Raw genomic sequence first — 16387 nt, forward strand, 5'->3', positions numbered from 1 at the left:
AGGCCTCAGAAGGAGAAATTTTTTAAAAATCCACAGAGAGAAGAGTCTAAAAACTCCTGGAAGAAAAATTTCCTAAATGTATAAAAGATGAAAAGATAACTATCCTGGAAGCTGAGAAAACTCCTATCAGGATGTATCCCCAAAGAAAAAGTGTGACATTGTATTCAAACTCTCCAATATCAAAGACTAAGAGTGAATATATAGTCACATACAAAGGGGCAATTAAAATAAATTTAGATTCTCAACCAACAGTCTTGTATCTAGCAAAATGTACCACTCAAATATGAGGGAAAAATAAAAGTAGTGCCAGACAAGGAGAAATTAAAGGAATTTATAAAAATAAGACTACCACTACAAAAAATATTTAATGGATTACTACGGACAAAGAAATCAATATCATCAGCAAACCTGAGAACAATATATGATAAATCCACACAAAAACCAACACAATAAAAACAGTATCCAGAACGGCATTAAAAATATAGGAAGAACAAAGAAACTAATTACACCCCCACACCCCAAAATCAAAATATCACCAATAAACCCATACATATCAATAACCTCACTGAACATAAACAGATAAATGCACCAATCAAGAGACCGAGAGTAGCAGACTAGAATAACAATTATGCATCTCTCAGGGCCTGCTCCCTTCCTCAGAAGGTTGCTGTGGATTTCAACAATATTAGTCTTAGTCTCTGCAATAAACATTTAAGTGGCTAAACTATTCAGGAGCTTTGGGGAACTTACTACCTGAAAGAATTCTATCGTATCCTTTAATGCCCAACTCAAAGGTTTTGCAAAATGTCTCTCAAATTTCTGAGAAATTTACCCAAATCTGCCATTTACTGTCATTCTTTTGATTTTCATAGCACAAAGCATTACCTCTATAACACGGCTGATTCTGCTATATATTTTTAACTTTTAAAGATTTTTTTATCTTAAAGATAGATGAACAAAAATTTAAACTTCTTAAAATAATTTATGTAGTCATCTACTTCTATCTCTGCCTCCTGGATTTTGAACTCCCCGAGGTCCCAGAGATTGTGTGCAGGTTTTCATATAGGTTTTCACATACACTGATCATTACCCGTGCCCTCCAAAAAGTTTATAAACTAATGGAGTTTCAGGACAATCTAAAATAGATACATGTGAGATGAGTAGAAACACAGAAAGCAAATATAGTATATTAAACTAGCTTCAAAGACTTTTACAAATATTATTAGATTAGTTCATAGCCTCCCAAACATGTAATTTTTCGGCACACCCGACACTTAAACTTTTGTAATATAAAGCACATAATCCAGGATAAAGCGTAGGTATCTGCTTTTGCAGACCCTCGAATCATTCCAGCGCCATCCATCCCCACCCCAAGAGGTGATATCACCCACTTTGGGAAACACTAGGTCACTTCCTAGGCTGTGGGCTTTTCGAAGTACGGAATTACATTTTATCCCATCTCTCTTCCAGGTCTTCTGCTGCCCAAAGCACAATGCCTAACAAATGGTGTGTGCACAAAAAATGTGGATGAATGGTCTCACCTTTAAATATGCCTTTTATAAGTGGCGCTACTGCTGTATTGAAGACTTCTTCCTGCTCGGTAGCAGGATCAAACACAAAGTCGTAGGTAAAGGATTTATCAGTACCAACCACCACCTAAAAGCAAAGGAACAAGGTATAAAGTGGGAACAACACGGCTTGACCACACCTCCCATTGCCATTTGGCGCCAGTTGTTCAAAGGCAGGCCCAGGACCCCGTGACAACGCACCTGTGGCTCCCCTGGTATGAAGGACAGGCACGTCTGACAGCCCTCGCTAATTTCTTTGGGGACCAGTGGGCGACATCGCAGTGCCACTCGTACAGGTATTCCCTTCACGTCTTCCTTCATGGTCCTCTCGCAGCACTCCGCAGAAAGAGAGGCAGAAGAAGCCTGATCAATCCGCCGCGGGGAGGGGGCCGTCCGCCTCCGCTTAGGGCCGTCTCGGAGAGCGCAGCGAATTTAGGAACACGGCGGCCCCGGAGGCCGCCAGGCGACTGTCTTCCGGACTGGGCTGCACCGGTCAGCCTGGGAACCCCACAATCTGAAGAGGGCGAAGTGGAGTCTGCAAGGGAAAGCAAACGAGCCCCAAACGGAGAGGGCGCCCACGGACCCAGGTGCTGGGAAAAGGCAGCTCCGGAACCAAGATGTGCCCACGTCACTCACCAAACGCAAGGTCCCCCTCTCGGACTCCTGCCGCCGGTCCCCACCAGCGCTTTAACCGCCAAGTTTCAAACTGGCCCCAGAGGCGCCAGCCAATCGGGACGCACACACCCTCGGGCGGGGCGCGTACGTCAGCGCCCATCCGGAAGGGAAGGTCGGCGGGCGCCCTGCTTCTGCTTCCGACCCGTGCGCACATCCGCCGCCGCTTGCCTGCTGCAGTAGCAACCGGGAGTGCCGTGCTGGTGTCGCCGAACCACCGGTGAGCTCCCGCCATTACTGATAGGGACTCCGAGCCCCTGTGGATAGAATCCCTTGGATTCAGGAAGCGGGCACAAATGTTTTAATGTGACCCGATTCCCTCCTCTCTCAGATGAAGAAGCTCATATCTACTTTGTAGGGGATCCTTTGTGTGCGAGGTCGTCAGAATCAACTGGAAAGCAGTGGATTTGGTTTGGTGTGATTTTTCTACCAAGGCACTGCCAGGTTGCTTGGCATCTAGCAGGGGGTTAGAAAAGTCAATAATTGTCTTAAGTCTCTTGTCTAACTTCTCTCCCCTAATCTTAACACCTAGATTTGGGCAGAGCCCATAAACTGACAATTGCGGTATGCGTTGAGGGGCTCTCTGAAACTTCCTGTGATTCGGCGGCCCCTTTTGAATCCCACTTAGGTTTGCTTTGATTCACCTTTCCATTCCAGGGCGTTGCCGGAAATGGACAGCCGGATTCCTTATGATGACTACCCGGTGGTTTTCCTGCCTGCCTATGAGAACCCGCCAGCGTGGATCCCTCCTCATGAGGTGGGAATCCTATGTATGGCTGAGTAAGAATATTTTTTCCCCAGGGGTATGAGATGAGGCATGAAATATATAATGGTAGAGCTTGAGAGCTGATAAAAGAGTCAGTATTTCTTTACTTTTGGTGGAGTCTGGGGGCCCAGAAGCGTAATTTTCAGCAATTAGGCCCATTGAAAATTGTCTTTGGAAGCTTCCTGTCAGAGCCCATTCACACAGTGTGCATCACATTGTGGGAATTCAGAGCTCTGTCTTTTCCATCTATAAATGATTAGAATGAGAAACTGCAGGCCTGAAGTCACTTCTCCACCCTATTATCTACTCATTTTGGACAGTGTTATCTTTTCTACTTTAACTAAACCCGTAACTTTACCTTTTCCTGACAGCAAGGTGATGCATTAGTATTCCACATGAAGAGTATGAAATCATAGGACTGATAGATCTCTGGGGTTACTATGTTTTACAGAGGGTATACCACCCAGACTACAACAATGAGCTGACCCAGTTTTTGCCTCGAATTATCACATTAAAGAAGCCTCCTGGAGCTCAGGTGAGATTGTGTAACAGCTGCCTCATATCCCAGGCTAGAGCGGTCCATATGAAGGGATTTTTTTTTAAGTTTTTAGAAAATGGAATGAAACAATAATGGAATATATCCACCAACTTTTTGAAGCTCCCTCGTAGTATGAACATAGACCCAGAGGTTGGCCATGGTTTGAGGGGAGGGGGGTGTAAAGAAAGCAGGAGGTAAGAAAACTTCCTCTGGTTCGCTGGAAAACTGAGACGCCACTTCTATAACTTCTGACTACCCTTTGTGGGGGACACACAAGCCAGGGTGTAGTACAGAGATGCTTGCTACTAGTTGTGCTTGTGGTTTCTATTGAACCCCTATTTTACGCTCTTGTCTTACAGTTGGGATTTAACATCCGAGGAGGAAAGGCATCCCAGCTAGGCATCTTCATCTCCAAGGTGTGTGTTCCTAGTATGGATAGCTAGTCCCTTTGTTATCAGATTGCAAAACCCTGATATCCCTAGGCCTTGGAGAAGGATTAGTTTGTGAGCTCATAAACCAAAAGCCAAACCCGATGCCACTGAGTCAGTTCCTATAGGACAGAGTAGAACTACCCCATAGGATTTCCATGGCTGTAAATCTTTATGGAAGCAGACTGCCACATATTTCTCCCACAGACCAAACTGCTGATTCGACTTACAGTTAGCCACTGAGTGCTAAACCCAATGCCACCAGAGCTCTATAAAAGGGATATCCTCTTTCCAACTTAAAGTTTTCCATATGGCAAGCTATTTGTCTCCACACACACAAACTCCAGATACTAGCTCCTTATATTTGAACAGTACTTAATTTCATTTACAGTATTCTGACAGAATCTGTCAATTCTCCATAACAACAGGTGATTCCTGACTCTGATGCACATCGAGCAGGACTTCAGGAAGGAGACCAAGTTTTAGCTGTGAATGATGTGGATTTCCAAGACATTGAACACAGCAAGGTGAGCATAGCACTTAAGCTGTGATGACACAGGCAGTCATAACAAGTAGAACAAGCTATACAGGATTGGCCAAGGTATAACTTCACGTGAATGCATCTCCAGAGGAAGTATACCAGTGGGAATCAGCTGTTAGTGATCTAGAATATATTTGAATGGCAAATTGCCCCTGTTTGGGTTCTATCTGGGCCTTATCTTTTCATTTGTATAAGCCAGCAGTTGTCAACCTGTGGGTCACGACCCCTTTAGGGGTCGAACGACCCTTTCACAGGGGTCACCCAATTCATAGCAGTAGCAAAATTACAGTTATGAAGTAGCAACAAAAATAACTTTTTGAAATTAAAAAACCAGCCCAGGAAGATTAAAATGGACATTCCCTGGTGCTACCCAAGCCTCTCAATAAAGAAACAATTCCACAACAAAAAAAATAACTTTATGGTTGGGGGTCACCACAACATGAGAAACTGTATTAAAGCTTTGCAGCATTAGGAAGGTTGAGACACTGGTATAAGCTATTGTGTTCCTTCTAGGCTGTTGAAATCCTGAAAACAGCCCGTGAAATAAGCATGCGTGTACGCTTCTTTCCGTACAGTAAGTAGTACACTTTTATTACTTAACCTGGCAGGGCCCTGTGTAGAAACTTTAAATACTGATTACTAGAACATCCCACAATAGGAATTGGAAGCTCAGGCCTAAAATTAACCTGCATTGTTCTTCCTTTTCTTTCTTTTTCCCCCCAGATTATCATCGCCAAAAAGAGAGGACTGTGCACTAGAGAGTTGCAACCCACAACCTTCCACGTAGAATCTACCTGGACAAGCTGGCTAGGCCCCAAGGAAGCTCAACTCTCAGCCCTTTCTAGCATAGTGGAGTGAGAGGTTAGGGGAAGCCAACAGCATTACCCAAATTAGTGACCTCGTTTTCTAGGTAAGCTTCATTCTCTGAAAGAGAAAGAACGGTGTTTTTAAAAATAACCTAGCGTGTGTGGAACCCTGATAAAAATAAACCCTGGCATTTATTGAATACCATGTGCTAGGCACTTAAACCCAACATTTCAATGAGAGTTTAGAAATGAGTAGAAAAAAGAATCCTGGGTGTCTTCCATTTAATCTGACTGACTATTATCTCATCCTTGTACTAGTTCTTGCACTATACACTTCAGACTCCAGTGGGATCCTGATTTTCCTCTTTCCTAGAGTCTCCCAAAAAAGAAGGAAAATAAATGCTGAGAAAACATTGGTGTGATTTCTGAATGATACTGATTGGGTGTAAAAATTCTTTCAAAGAGAGGCCACTGGAAGGAACAGAGCAATCTTATACTCGCTTCTCAACTATCTCTGTCTGGTGGCCAGAACATAGTGAGGCCCAGAAACCTTGATAAATGGTATAAACCAGGGGATACTAGTGTTTCTTACCCCATTGGGTGGGGGAGGGGCTGTTTTAGTACAACGATGTTTTCTCTTTTTCCTGAATTCTTCTGATCTGGAGTATAAGGGAGGAGCTTGAATACATTTATTTTTAGAGGCAGCAGTAAAAAAATTGGTTCCCAATTTCAAACTTGTAGGTTCTTATTAGGAGTCCTGGGGGCCTAATGGGTTATCAATTAAGCTGTTAACTGCAAGGAGAGTAGATTGAAACTACCAGGCATTCTGCAGGAGAAAGATGAGGCTTTCTACTCAGAGTTAAGGCCGCAGAAATCCACAGGGGCAGTTCGACCTTTCCGGTAGCATCACTGTTGTTCAGAATCGACTCTAAGGCACTGAGTGTGCAGTTTAGGGTGACATTATTATTCCTTGACTGCGAACTACCTATTTTCTGTAGCCCCGTCCTCAAATAACCTGCCATGTTCTTAGAGCTTTAGTTATCAAGCCACTAGGTTCCAGGCCACAGCACATGCCATCTTCATTGGCTTGTTCAAAATACCCATTTAAAATTGAAGTTTTTCTAGTAAGATAGGGGGGGGGGTTAAAAATAAGGAAAGACTCCCCAATAAAATAAATAAATAAGCTCTTCTCCTGGATAGTGATACTATTAGTCTGAGGTAGGGCTTGGAAATTAGAATTTTAAAATATACAACTAAGGCATGTCTTCAAATAATGGTAGATATAGTTGTAAACCATGTAACATCTCTAATGGAAAGATTTGGCTCTCCCTATAAATCCCCGAGCTCGGCTACGGTGCCTTTCCTAGAGGCTTAGTGTCATTTTTGGATAGCAACAGCTATTGTGAACAGAACTGGAGATAGTTAATTTAGCTGTCTGTACTTCCTGAGCAGGAGAAAAATGAAGGTCTCTTCTCCCAGAAAGAGTTGAAGTCTTGGCCCACAGAGGCAATTCTACTCTGTCCTATAAGGTTCCTATGAGTCAGAATCACCTCAATGGCAGTGAGTTTGGTATGGATGCTTCCTGAGAAATCCGTTCTGTTCCTGTTCTATCAGTTCCCCACCCTCTTCCCCCATGGCCATCTGAGAGAAAACAAAACAAAAAAAAGGAGTAGAGGTTTAGGCACTTCCAAAGTTACATGGGCTCAGATTCTCTTCCTTTGGTAGAAGTGATTGATTTGAAAGGAAGGGCACTAGCTACACACTGGAATAACTTGTGGGTTAGGGTTAGAATAGTGAAACAAAAGGCAAAAAAAAAAGATTAGATTAAAAGGATGGGATAATTCAGGGCCTTTGAGTTGTATGATGATGAGATGAATCTTGGCAGCGCCCCAGGATGGAGCAAATGAAAATTATGCAAAAAAGTAAGTGGTTAGTAGGTAGAGGACAGTAGCGATATCATAGAGAGAGGTATTTGTTTTCCATGTAACTAGTTTTGGTGCTGGTCTCAAACATATTGAGGTCTGAACAAATGAGCAATGATGAAAAAGGCCAAATAGTGGCAGTAGACCCCTTCTGAATCAGAGTTGCTGATAGCTTCTCAGGTATGAAGATGATTCTCTAAGATTAAGACCTAAGACCTTGAACCCGTGATCCTTCTAATCCTCTTCCCCAAGTAAATAGAGCACAGTAGATTTTCCAGAGAGATGCAGCTATGGGTATGCAAAGGTTCTAGTTTTACCTTACCTTTTGTTCAGCTCAATCTTGTTTTGCACTAACATGATGGCATCATCTTTTTGTTTGTTTTAGAGGCATTTAGAGAACTGAAAAACAATTAGATGGCATTCAGAAGCAGTGTAAAATGGAAAGTAATCAAACCAATTACTTTATAATGTATTCCTCCTTTACAATTGAAGCAAAAAGTCTGCTTTAAGGGAAAAGTCAGAAAAAATAGGCCATTATATATTTTTTCTTCTAGAATAACAAACCGCTATAAAAATTATAATGAGGAATTGGATGTTGGCTTGCATATATTCATGCTTAAGGACAATAGGCTGCCTTCTTGAGTTTTGCTTACAAGTTCCAGTGCTGGAACTAATTCAGATTCCCCTCTTGTCTTCAGCAGAGAGTAGCCCTGGAAAGCTGATGTTTTGCTCTGCTTGCTTGTTTTAGTCTGTAGGTTGTATACTCTGGCGTATGCCTGATGGTCAGGCTTTAACTTCAGGAGTTGAACTATAGATGCAATCTGAATTCTCTGAAACAATTTCTAGCTCCTCTGCTGTTTCTGGAAAACTGATCTTCGGCTTCACCAGCTCACCACTCTCTTCAGGAAGCACACGTTTCCAAAGGCCATGCTTTCCCTACAACATTTTGCCATAGTCCCAATGTTCCATCTCCAAAACCACTGACATAGAGCTCTCCATCCGGACTAAATCTCACACAGTGAATAGGACCGCAGTGTCCCTTGTAGGATCCTAATTCTTCACTATTATAAGCATACTTAGAAAGTTTAAAATCTTCGCCACTTGCAACAACAGATTCTCAGGATGAAAAGATGCAGAATTGATGGTTGCAGGGACATCAGAAGACTTCATTGGATCCAAATGTACTGCACTATGACAAGCAATAGATTGTCCACGCGTCGTTACCATGAGCTTTCCCTCAGGAATATACGCCATACTGCTAACAGACATATTAAAATTTAGAGATTTTACTTTTGTCTTAATAGTATGATCCCAAAGGTGAACAGCTTTACCATCAGCTGGAAGAATTTGTTAATCTCACTGCACCATATAGCAGTGGTTCTCAACCTTCCTATGCTGTGGCCCATTAATACAGTTCCTCATGTTGTGGTGACACACCAACCTTAAGATTATTTTAATTGCTAATTCATAATTGTAATTTTGCTACTGTTATGAATCGGGTGACCCCTGTGAAAGGGTCGTTCGACCCCCAAAGAGGTTGCAACCCACAGGTTGAGAGCCGCTACCATGGAGCCTTTTTAATACCAGAAATGTGGCCACTGATTTCCTTAGGCTCTGCTTCAGGTTTGTTCAAGTCATATATGCGTAAAAGTTTATCTTGTCCTCCAGTTAACAAATAAGTACTATCCTGAGTAAAATCCACACTCTTGACTTGACAATGTGTTTATGGGCCAGGGTCATCAGTTCATCCCCCGAGACAGCATCCCACACTGGCTATAAAATATGCAGTTGCTGTAGTGGCTTTAGTAGCATCCTTATTCAATGTTGCACCCTAAATAGCTCACTTATGACCCCAAAATGTACCGATCCAGTCTCCCCTATCTCCCTGACGTAGCATAAGCTCTGATTAAGAAATAGCCATAAGGCATGATGTTACTGAAGGCCAAATCCACCACGAGCCACTTGTGGTCAGAGCAGGTGAGCAGTATCTGCCTCAGAGCCATGGCGGAGTGTGTGATCCCCCTGCAGAGCTGAGGATTGAAGTGTTTTCTCAGCTGTGATGCCTCTGGCTCCTCCAGGCTTCCCCCTAGGCATTGGGACTTGGCCAGGAACCAGGAAAAAGGAGGCCAAACTGATGGTCAGAAGGGGTCAGGGAGCATACCACCTAGGGGGGCGATAGCCACCGAGGGAGGGAAAGGAAGGGAGGGGATACATTCACCTGTCCACCAGCCACACAGACATCACCTTTTTATGTCTGTACATTTACTTATCTGTTCCCTTGAAAGAACTCACCTGTAAGAGAGTTAATATTGCAGAATTAAAACATTTAGTAAAGGTTTAGAAATGATGTACATGCCCATCCTCTGCTAGTCTTAACCAACCTACCTATTACTTGGCTCATAGTCTCCTTTCAAATAAAACATCATATAGCACCCACTTGTGACATAAACAACCACTGCAGTAGTTAAATCATGAATGTAGCTAGGAAGTAGGCCGCATAGGCATTCCTAGCCATATGTGTCTCATAGCTGCAGCTGAACTTGTGTGTAACAAATGTTTAGAAGTGGGGAAAAGAAAGAAACTAGCCCTTAAAGTACTATAACTTAATTGAGCAGAAAAGAGAGGCAAGGGGACTGGGTCACTGGAGAGGGGGTGCCATAGCCCCAAACTAAGTGACCTAGAGTCCTAGGACAAATCTTTATCAGTGTGCTGTTTTGATAAGGAAGACCCTATAGAAGCAGATTTAAGGATTGAATAATAGCATATTGTGTATGTTATAGTTGGAGATTGAAGAGAGAACAAGAAATATTACAGGGCTTGGTTATTTGGGGAGACTTTATCCAGGTAATCTGGGATAGTGCTACACTACCATGATGAATAGGCCAAGGAGGTTGAGATATAAAGTTAATAGTATGGAAGTTAACATTAACTATTCTATTCTTCAAGTACATGGTCTTAAGTCAATTCCAATGGTTATCTGCAAAAGAGGGTCAGATATTTACTATGTACTCTATCCCCAATACTAAATAGCTTTTGAAGAATGGGACAGGGCCATAAGGAGGTTGCTCTGGCCCAAATTGCCAGCCACTACAATAGGTAACTGTCCTCAAAAGGAAATTGACTTCTGTTCCTTGCTACCACATCTCCTGACCCCCAAAGTCCAAGGCAGACCCCCCACTGCTATGTGCTCCAGGCATAGAGTTTGGATTTGTACAAGGCAGGCTGGTGTTCTGGTCTTTCCTTGGTTTCCAGGGATCAAAGGCATATATCAGTGCCTGCTGTAGGCCTTTAGATTTGTGAACGGTTCCAAGCTCTCAGCTCTCTACTCCCTACTTCATGCCAGTCTTATGACTAACTGCTGTTGGGCACCATTAGCTTTGCACCCAGGCCCCCCAGCATATGAGTGACAGTCATGCCCTCTGGGGCCCTCATAACTCCTTCAGCTTCCACAGTAATAGGAGAGGGTGACTGCCTAGGCTTCAGAGAGAAAATGGAAGGGCCATGGAGGGTGAGTATACCAAAAAGGATAAGCTTGGTGCAGCGAAGGGAAAAGCACATGCTGCAGTGTAATCTAATAACTGATTGGGGATAGGAGGGGCATGACACTGCAATTTAAGTAATTCCAATACCCTCCTGGAAAAGGGACTATCAAAGAAAATTCCAAGTATATCTATACACACTTTACTTATTAAGAATGTAACCAAAAATAGACACTGAAATCTTATTCCCCACCCCTCAGCTGCCAAAGTCTCTTGGCTGTCTTCATCAGACTTCTACCACATAGACTCCTGGATGACAAGCTTAGCTTCCTGGATGAAGTTCTTAGAGCTTGCAAATGCAGCAGAGGAGAATAGATGATTAAGAACCCCTTTCTAGGCAACCTCCACAACTATACTCCCTTCCCCTTCTTTGATTCTAGAGAAATGATCACCCCTTTCTGCTTCCCAGACCACAAGATTGCTCCCCACAAGAGGTAATGTGCTTTCTCCACCTCCATGAACCATACTAGTTTGTTTCCCTTCATTACCTCCTAAATTTTCCAACACAAAATACTCCTGAGAGCATTCAAAGGGAAATAAGAGTGGAAGGTGAGAAAAAAGGAAAGGAATGAAGCAGAAGAAGGCATAAGAGGGACAGAAGGAAAAGGAAAATAAATAGAAGGAATAGAGGGATATTACCTTAATAAGGGTTCTTGCCCTGGAAGAAAAGTGGGCTCAGGGAGACGTCGGACAGGGAAAGATAGGACAAAATAATAATTTATAAATTATCAAGGGTTCATAAGGGAGGGGGGAAGCGGGGAGGGAGGGGTAAAAATGAGGACCTGATGCCAGGGGCTTAAGTGGAGAGCAAATGTCTTGAGAATGATGGGGGTAATGAATGTACAAATGTGCTTTACACAATTGATGTATGTATGGATTGTGATGAATTGTATGAGCCCCTAATAAAATGATTTTTTAAAAATTTTTAATTAACAAAACTAAAATTAAAAAGAATCTTATTGTTCTGTTTGCTCCCTGTAGGTCAACAACTGTTTCCCTTGGTTATCCTGAAACCTTAAGTAATATAAAACATCTATATGTGACTCCCCAAAGTGTAAAATTCCAAAGTAAAAGATATATTCTATGTGTTGTGATTTCAAACAGGACACCACCAAGATAGTCTCCCTGCTGTTACTTAGGAGTTAATAAGTTGGCTCAGTTCTTCCAGGGCAAGAACCCTTGTTAGAGCCTTTGGACGAGAGTGAGGGCAGATTACTATGTAGTAAGGGAAGCAATCTCAATAGCTTCAGGTAGCCAAGAGTGAGTCTAGATCAAGCCAATGGGCAAGGATAGGAGATAGTCACAAATGAAGAGGACAGGTGTAGTCACTAGCTACCTGAGTCACTTCTAACATACAGCAACTCTATGACAGAAAGGAACTGCCTTAGACTATAATCTTTATTGGGAGAAAACTACCAGCTCTTTTCTCCTGAGGAGTAGCTGGTGGGTTAGAACTGCCAGCCTTTCAGTTAGTGATTTAAGGTATAAAGCAAGCAAACAAACAAACAGATTTACTGAGCTGTTTTGCAGCAGGTTTGCTGCTAAAACACAAGTGTTGGTACAAATCTAAGCCAAATGGGAAAGGAAAAGGCCTTCATCTGCATCATCCTCATTAGACACGCAATTTTGTGCAAGTCCACCACCATCTGAGCTACAAATTTGGAACCGAAAAAAAGAATATTTGAGGAAGAATCTGCTGAGATGGGAAAGGGTTCTTTCAAGTATGCCTGGGCCTTGGATAAACTGAAAGCTGAGCGGGAGTGTGGTATCTCCCTCCTGGAATTTTGAGACCAGCAGGTACTAACTACATGACCATCACTGACGCTCAGGATATAGAACTTTTATCAAAAGAGTGATTACGTGACCATCACAGACTGGCTGTGCTGTCCTGATCTTGGTGAATTTGATGGCAACATCTCCAAGAAAAAGAACCCCTGTTGGGTAAACGCCCTTCTAAATTTCAATTTATAAGATGAACGTTTCAAACCCACCAGTTGCCCTGGGGAGAAAGATGAGGCTATCTCTTCCCACAAAGATTTAGAGCTTTGGAAATCCTATATAAAGGCACTGTGAATCTGGATTGACTCTGTGGCGGTGGGTTTTTGGGGTGTCCCCAATAATGGACAGGCACAAAAACATGCTCTTCTGGCTTAAACATGCCCTTCTGGTTGTGAAACAACTAATTTTTGGTATTAACCAAGTGGATTCTACTGAGCTGCTGTACACCCAGAAGAGAGATGAGGAAATGCGTGAGGTAGTCTGCACCTACATTAAGAAAAGATGAGTTAACCAGGGTGCAGTTAAGCACCGATGAAACACACAATATTGCTCTGGTTCCTTAAGACTTCCTCACTCCCCACTATCATGACCCCAGTGCTGCTTCTCAATTCAGACCAATGGGAGCATGTACACAGGTATAGATAAGAGATGGGAACTCACGATGAATCCAGGATCAGGAGTGGGAATAACGATACCAGAAGGGTAGGAGGAAATGGGGGAGAGGAGGGGAGGAAAGGGGAACCAATCATAATGATGAACACATACCCCTTCCAGGGGGGAGAACAATAGAAAACATGGGGGAAGGGAAACAGCGATTGGTGTGAGATATGAAAATAATAATAATTTGTAATCTATCAAGGGGTCAGGAGGGGGGAGGGAGGGAAAAAAGAGGAGCTGAATAGACAGTAAATATCTAGAAAAGAATGATGGCAACATATATACAAATATGCCTGATGCATTCGATGTATGGATTGTAATACGGGTTGTAAGAGCCCCCAATAAAATGATCTTTTAGTAAAAGGAAATAGAGGAAAGAACTAGGAGGCACATCGGCGTTTATAAAGGTCTAAATATAGGCATATACATATGTAAAAATATTTATATATGAGGATGGGGAAATAGAGCTATGTGCATATATTTATAGGTTTAATATTAAGATAGCAGATGGATATTGGGCCTCCACTCAAGTACTCCCTCAATGCAAGAACACTTGTTCTATTAAACCGGCATTCCATGATGCTCACCTTCCCGACACGATCGCCAAGGACAAAGCGGGTGAATAAGCAAATGTGGTGAAGAAAGCTGCTGGTGCCCAGCTATCAAAGGATATAGCATCTGGGGTCTTAAAGGCTTGAAGATAAACAAGCGGCAAAGCCCACATGGAAGAAACACACCAGCCTGTGTGATCTCGGGGTGTCAAAGGGATCAGGTAACAAAAAATCTTATCATTGTGAATGATGGGGAGTGCAGATTGGGGACCCAAGGTCCATCTATAGGCAACTGGACATCCCATTACAGAAGGATGGAGGGGAGGAGATGATCCAGTCAGTGTGCAGTGTAGCAATGATGAAACATACAACTTTCCTCTAGTTCTTCAATGCCCCCCCCCACTATCATGATCCCAATTCTACCTTACAAATATGACTAGACCAGAGGATGTACACTGGTTCAGATAGGAATTTGAAACACAGGGAATCCAGGACAGATGAACCCCTCAGGACCAGTGGTGAGAGTGGCAATACCAGGAGGGTGGAGGGAAGGTTGGGTAGAAAGGGGGAACCTATTACAAGGATCTACATATAATCCCCTCCCTGGGGATGGACAACAGAAAAGTGGGTGAAGGGAGACATCAGACAGTGTAAGACATGAAAAAAATTTATAAATATCCAGGGTTCGTGAGGGAGGGAGGTTGGGGAGGGAGGTGATAAAATGAGCTGATACCAAAGGCTCAAGCAGAAAGCAAATGTGTTGAGAATGATGATGGCAACAAATGCACAAATGTGCTTGACATAATGGATGTACGTATGGATTGTGATAAGAGTTGTACAAGCCCCCAATAAAATGATTTTTTAAAAATTATCTTTTCGGCAGTGTGAAGAAGAGGCGAGAACGACCCCCGGATTGTCCAGCGCCTGCGCCCCGCGGCCGTCGCCACCATGTCCAAGAGAAAGGCTGAAGGGGATGTTAAGGTACATAAATTCAAGGTGAAGGATGAACCTCAGAGATCAGCTAGGTTATCTGCTAAACCCACTCCTCCAAAACCAGAGTGTAAGCCGAAAAAGGCCCCTGCGAAGAAGGGAGAGAAGGTACCTAAAGGGAAAAGGGGGAAAGCTCATGCTGTCGAGGACGGGATCAGCCCTGCGGAAAATAGAGACGGCAAAACAGACCAGGCACAGATGGCTGAAGGTGCTGGAGATGCCAAGTGAAGTGTGTGCATTTTTGATAACTGTGTACTTCTGGTGACTGTACAGTTTGAAATACTATTTTTTATCGAGTTTTATAAAAACGTGGAATTTTGTTTTACTTTTTTTTTAAAAGCTACGTTGTTAGCACACAGAACACTTCATTGTTGTCTTTTGGGGGGCGGGGCAAATGCCACTAATAGGCTGTCTCCAAAGCTGGATAGAGTGGAAGACAACACCTTGTCCTGCTAGTTTTGAGAGACTCCCTCTGGGTTCCCAGGAGATGGGATTCCCTGACATTGACACATGTTAGCCACCTTGGCACAAACACCTTGTGAGAGAGGAAAAGTACAGCTTTGTTTTTACATCCTCCATACCTTCTCCCTCTCTGCCTTCAGCATAGACTTGACTCCCATAAACCTAGAGACCTGTTGGGACTTGACCTCAAAACAATGGTTGTTAGTATATTGGGCGATCTGGACTTTCCAGTGACGCTATCCTCGTGGCATCCCTCAAAAGAGCAGCACCACCTTTGTTCAGATTGTGGATCTTCAGATTGGTAATTCTGTCATGTTCATTTCATTTTCTGAAAGTCAGGGTTGGCTCGTGAAAAGTTGTTAAAACCACATGCTAAATGTGAAATGTCCACCCTCACTCTAAACTTTCCCCGTTCAGAGCATCACCCTGAGACTTCAGTGGGTTTTACGGTGGCTTTCTGATTTTGGTAGTCCATTGAAGAAGGGAGTTTGAAAGTTGTTATATGCTGTTAACGATCGTCTGCCCATGTCCTGCCTGAATACCATGATTGTTTATGAAAAGTATATTTAATAAAGCTGATACAATTTGGCTTGGGGAAAAAAAAAGATCTTTTCATTAAAAAAAAAGTTTGATGGTTTGACGCCAACAGCTGTTCCACAGAAGAAAAATGAAGCTTGATAAACCTAAAGATATAGAGGTAGATTTTTAGTTCCTTTTTGATTGGAAATTATAATTTTACTGAAAGAAAGCCTTAGTTTGTCACAGTTCATTTTGAATTATTGAAAGTGAAGAAATAGTCTACATTCCATCTAGCAGGTTCTTACATCTTTTACTCGCACTTGCACTTACATTCCATTTATGTTTTTCTTTGTTTCTTTATTTACCCTGGAATTTTTAGATCCCTGTAATTTGATTTGTGTGTGCACATGTACAAGTGTGCATGTTTTAATAGAAAATAAAATAAAAATGTAAACCAAGTGTAGGGTGATTTCCCATTTCTTCCCCATGGTCTTAGGGAATGGAGAGGGTGAAAACCCTATCCTAACCGGCCTAATGGGTATAAAGAGTGGGACTTCACCCTTAGTTAAAAGTTCTCATGGGAGCTGTATGAACTTTTGTATTTAGCAAAATGACTTTGCTTCTTGGATCTGCTAAGATGTTTTGGAAC

The 16387-nt window shown here is 42.7% G+C and overlaps 3 protein-coding genes and 1 pseudogene across 4 annotated transcripts in view; 2 read left to right on the top strand and 2 right to left on the bottom strand.

Moving 5' to 3' along the window:
- Positions 1 to 1889, bottom strand: part of KIF4A (kinesin family member 4A) — a 187159-nt gene extending 185270 nt beyond the window's left edge. The window contains exons 1-2 of the mRNA XM_045296988.1: positions 1770 to 1889; positions 1542 to 1656 (exon numbers count right to left, since the gene is read on the bottom strand). Coding sequence (XP_045152923.1) covers positions 1542 to 1656; positions 1770 to 1889 — 235 coding nt within the window. The remainder of the gene's footprint in view (positions 1 to 1541; positions 1657 to 1769) is intronic.
- A 495-nt stretch (positions 1890 to 2384) lies between these two features.
- PDZD11 (PDZ domain containing 11) lies at positions 2385 to 5732 on the top strand. Of its 2 annotated transcripts, none has more exons than XM_045297002.1 (7): positions 2385 to 2460; positions 2898 to 2997; positions 3458 to 3541; positions 3904 to 3960; positions 4401 to 4499; positions 5027 to 5087; positions 5237 to 5732. In XM_045297002.1, the coding sequence occupies exons 2-7, from the start codon at positions 2911 to 2913 to the stop codon at positions 5269 to 5271; spliced, it is 423 nt and encodes a 140-aa protein (XP_045152937.1). In that variant the 5' UTR covers positions 2385 to 2460; positions 2898 to 2910; the 3' UTR covers positions 5272 to 5732. The 2 variants fall into 2 exon arrangements, with proteins under 2 accessions (XP_045152937.1, XP_045152938.1); XM_045297003.1 differs by lacking the exon at positions 2385 to 2460 and adding an exon at positions 2516 to 2684.
- Positions 5733 to 8024: 2292 nt separating this feature from the next.
- Positions 8025 to 9244, bottom strand: LOC101661275 (annotated as a pseudogene).
- Positions 9245 to 13963: 4719 nt separating this feature from the next.
- On the top strand, positions 13964 to 15088 carry LOC101661598 (non-histone chromosomal protein HMG-17-like). The gene is made up of 2 exons (XM_045297006.1): positions 13964 to 13988; positions 14651 to 15088. Exon 2 carries the CDS (start codon positions 14716 to 14718, stop codon positions 14983 to 14985), a length of 270 nt encoding a protein of 89 aa, XP_045152941.1. The 5' UTR covers positions 13964 to 13988; positions 14651 to 14715; the 3' UTR covers positions 14986 to 15088.
- Positions 15089 to 16387: the final 1299 nt, after the last annotated feature.

The sequence above is a fragment of the Echinops telfairi genome, unplaced genomic scaffold, assembly GCF_000313985.2.
Source record: "Echinops telfairi isolate 266 unplaced genomic scaffold, ASM31398v2 ScPeMD7_7415;HRSCAF=8453, whole genome shotgun sequence".
Taxonomy (NCBI): domain Eukaryota; kingdom Metazoa; phylum Chordata; class Mammalia; order Afrosoricida; family Tenrecidae; genus Echinops; species Echinops telfairi.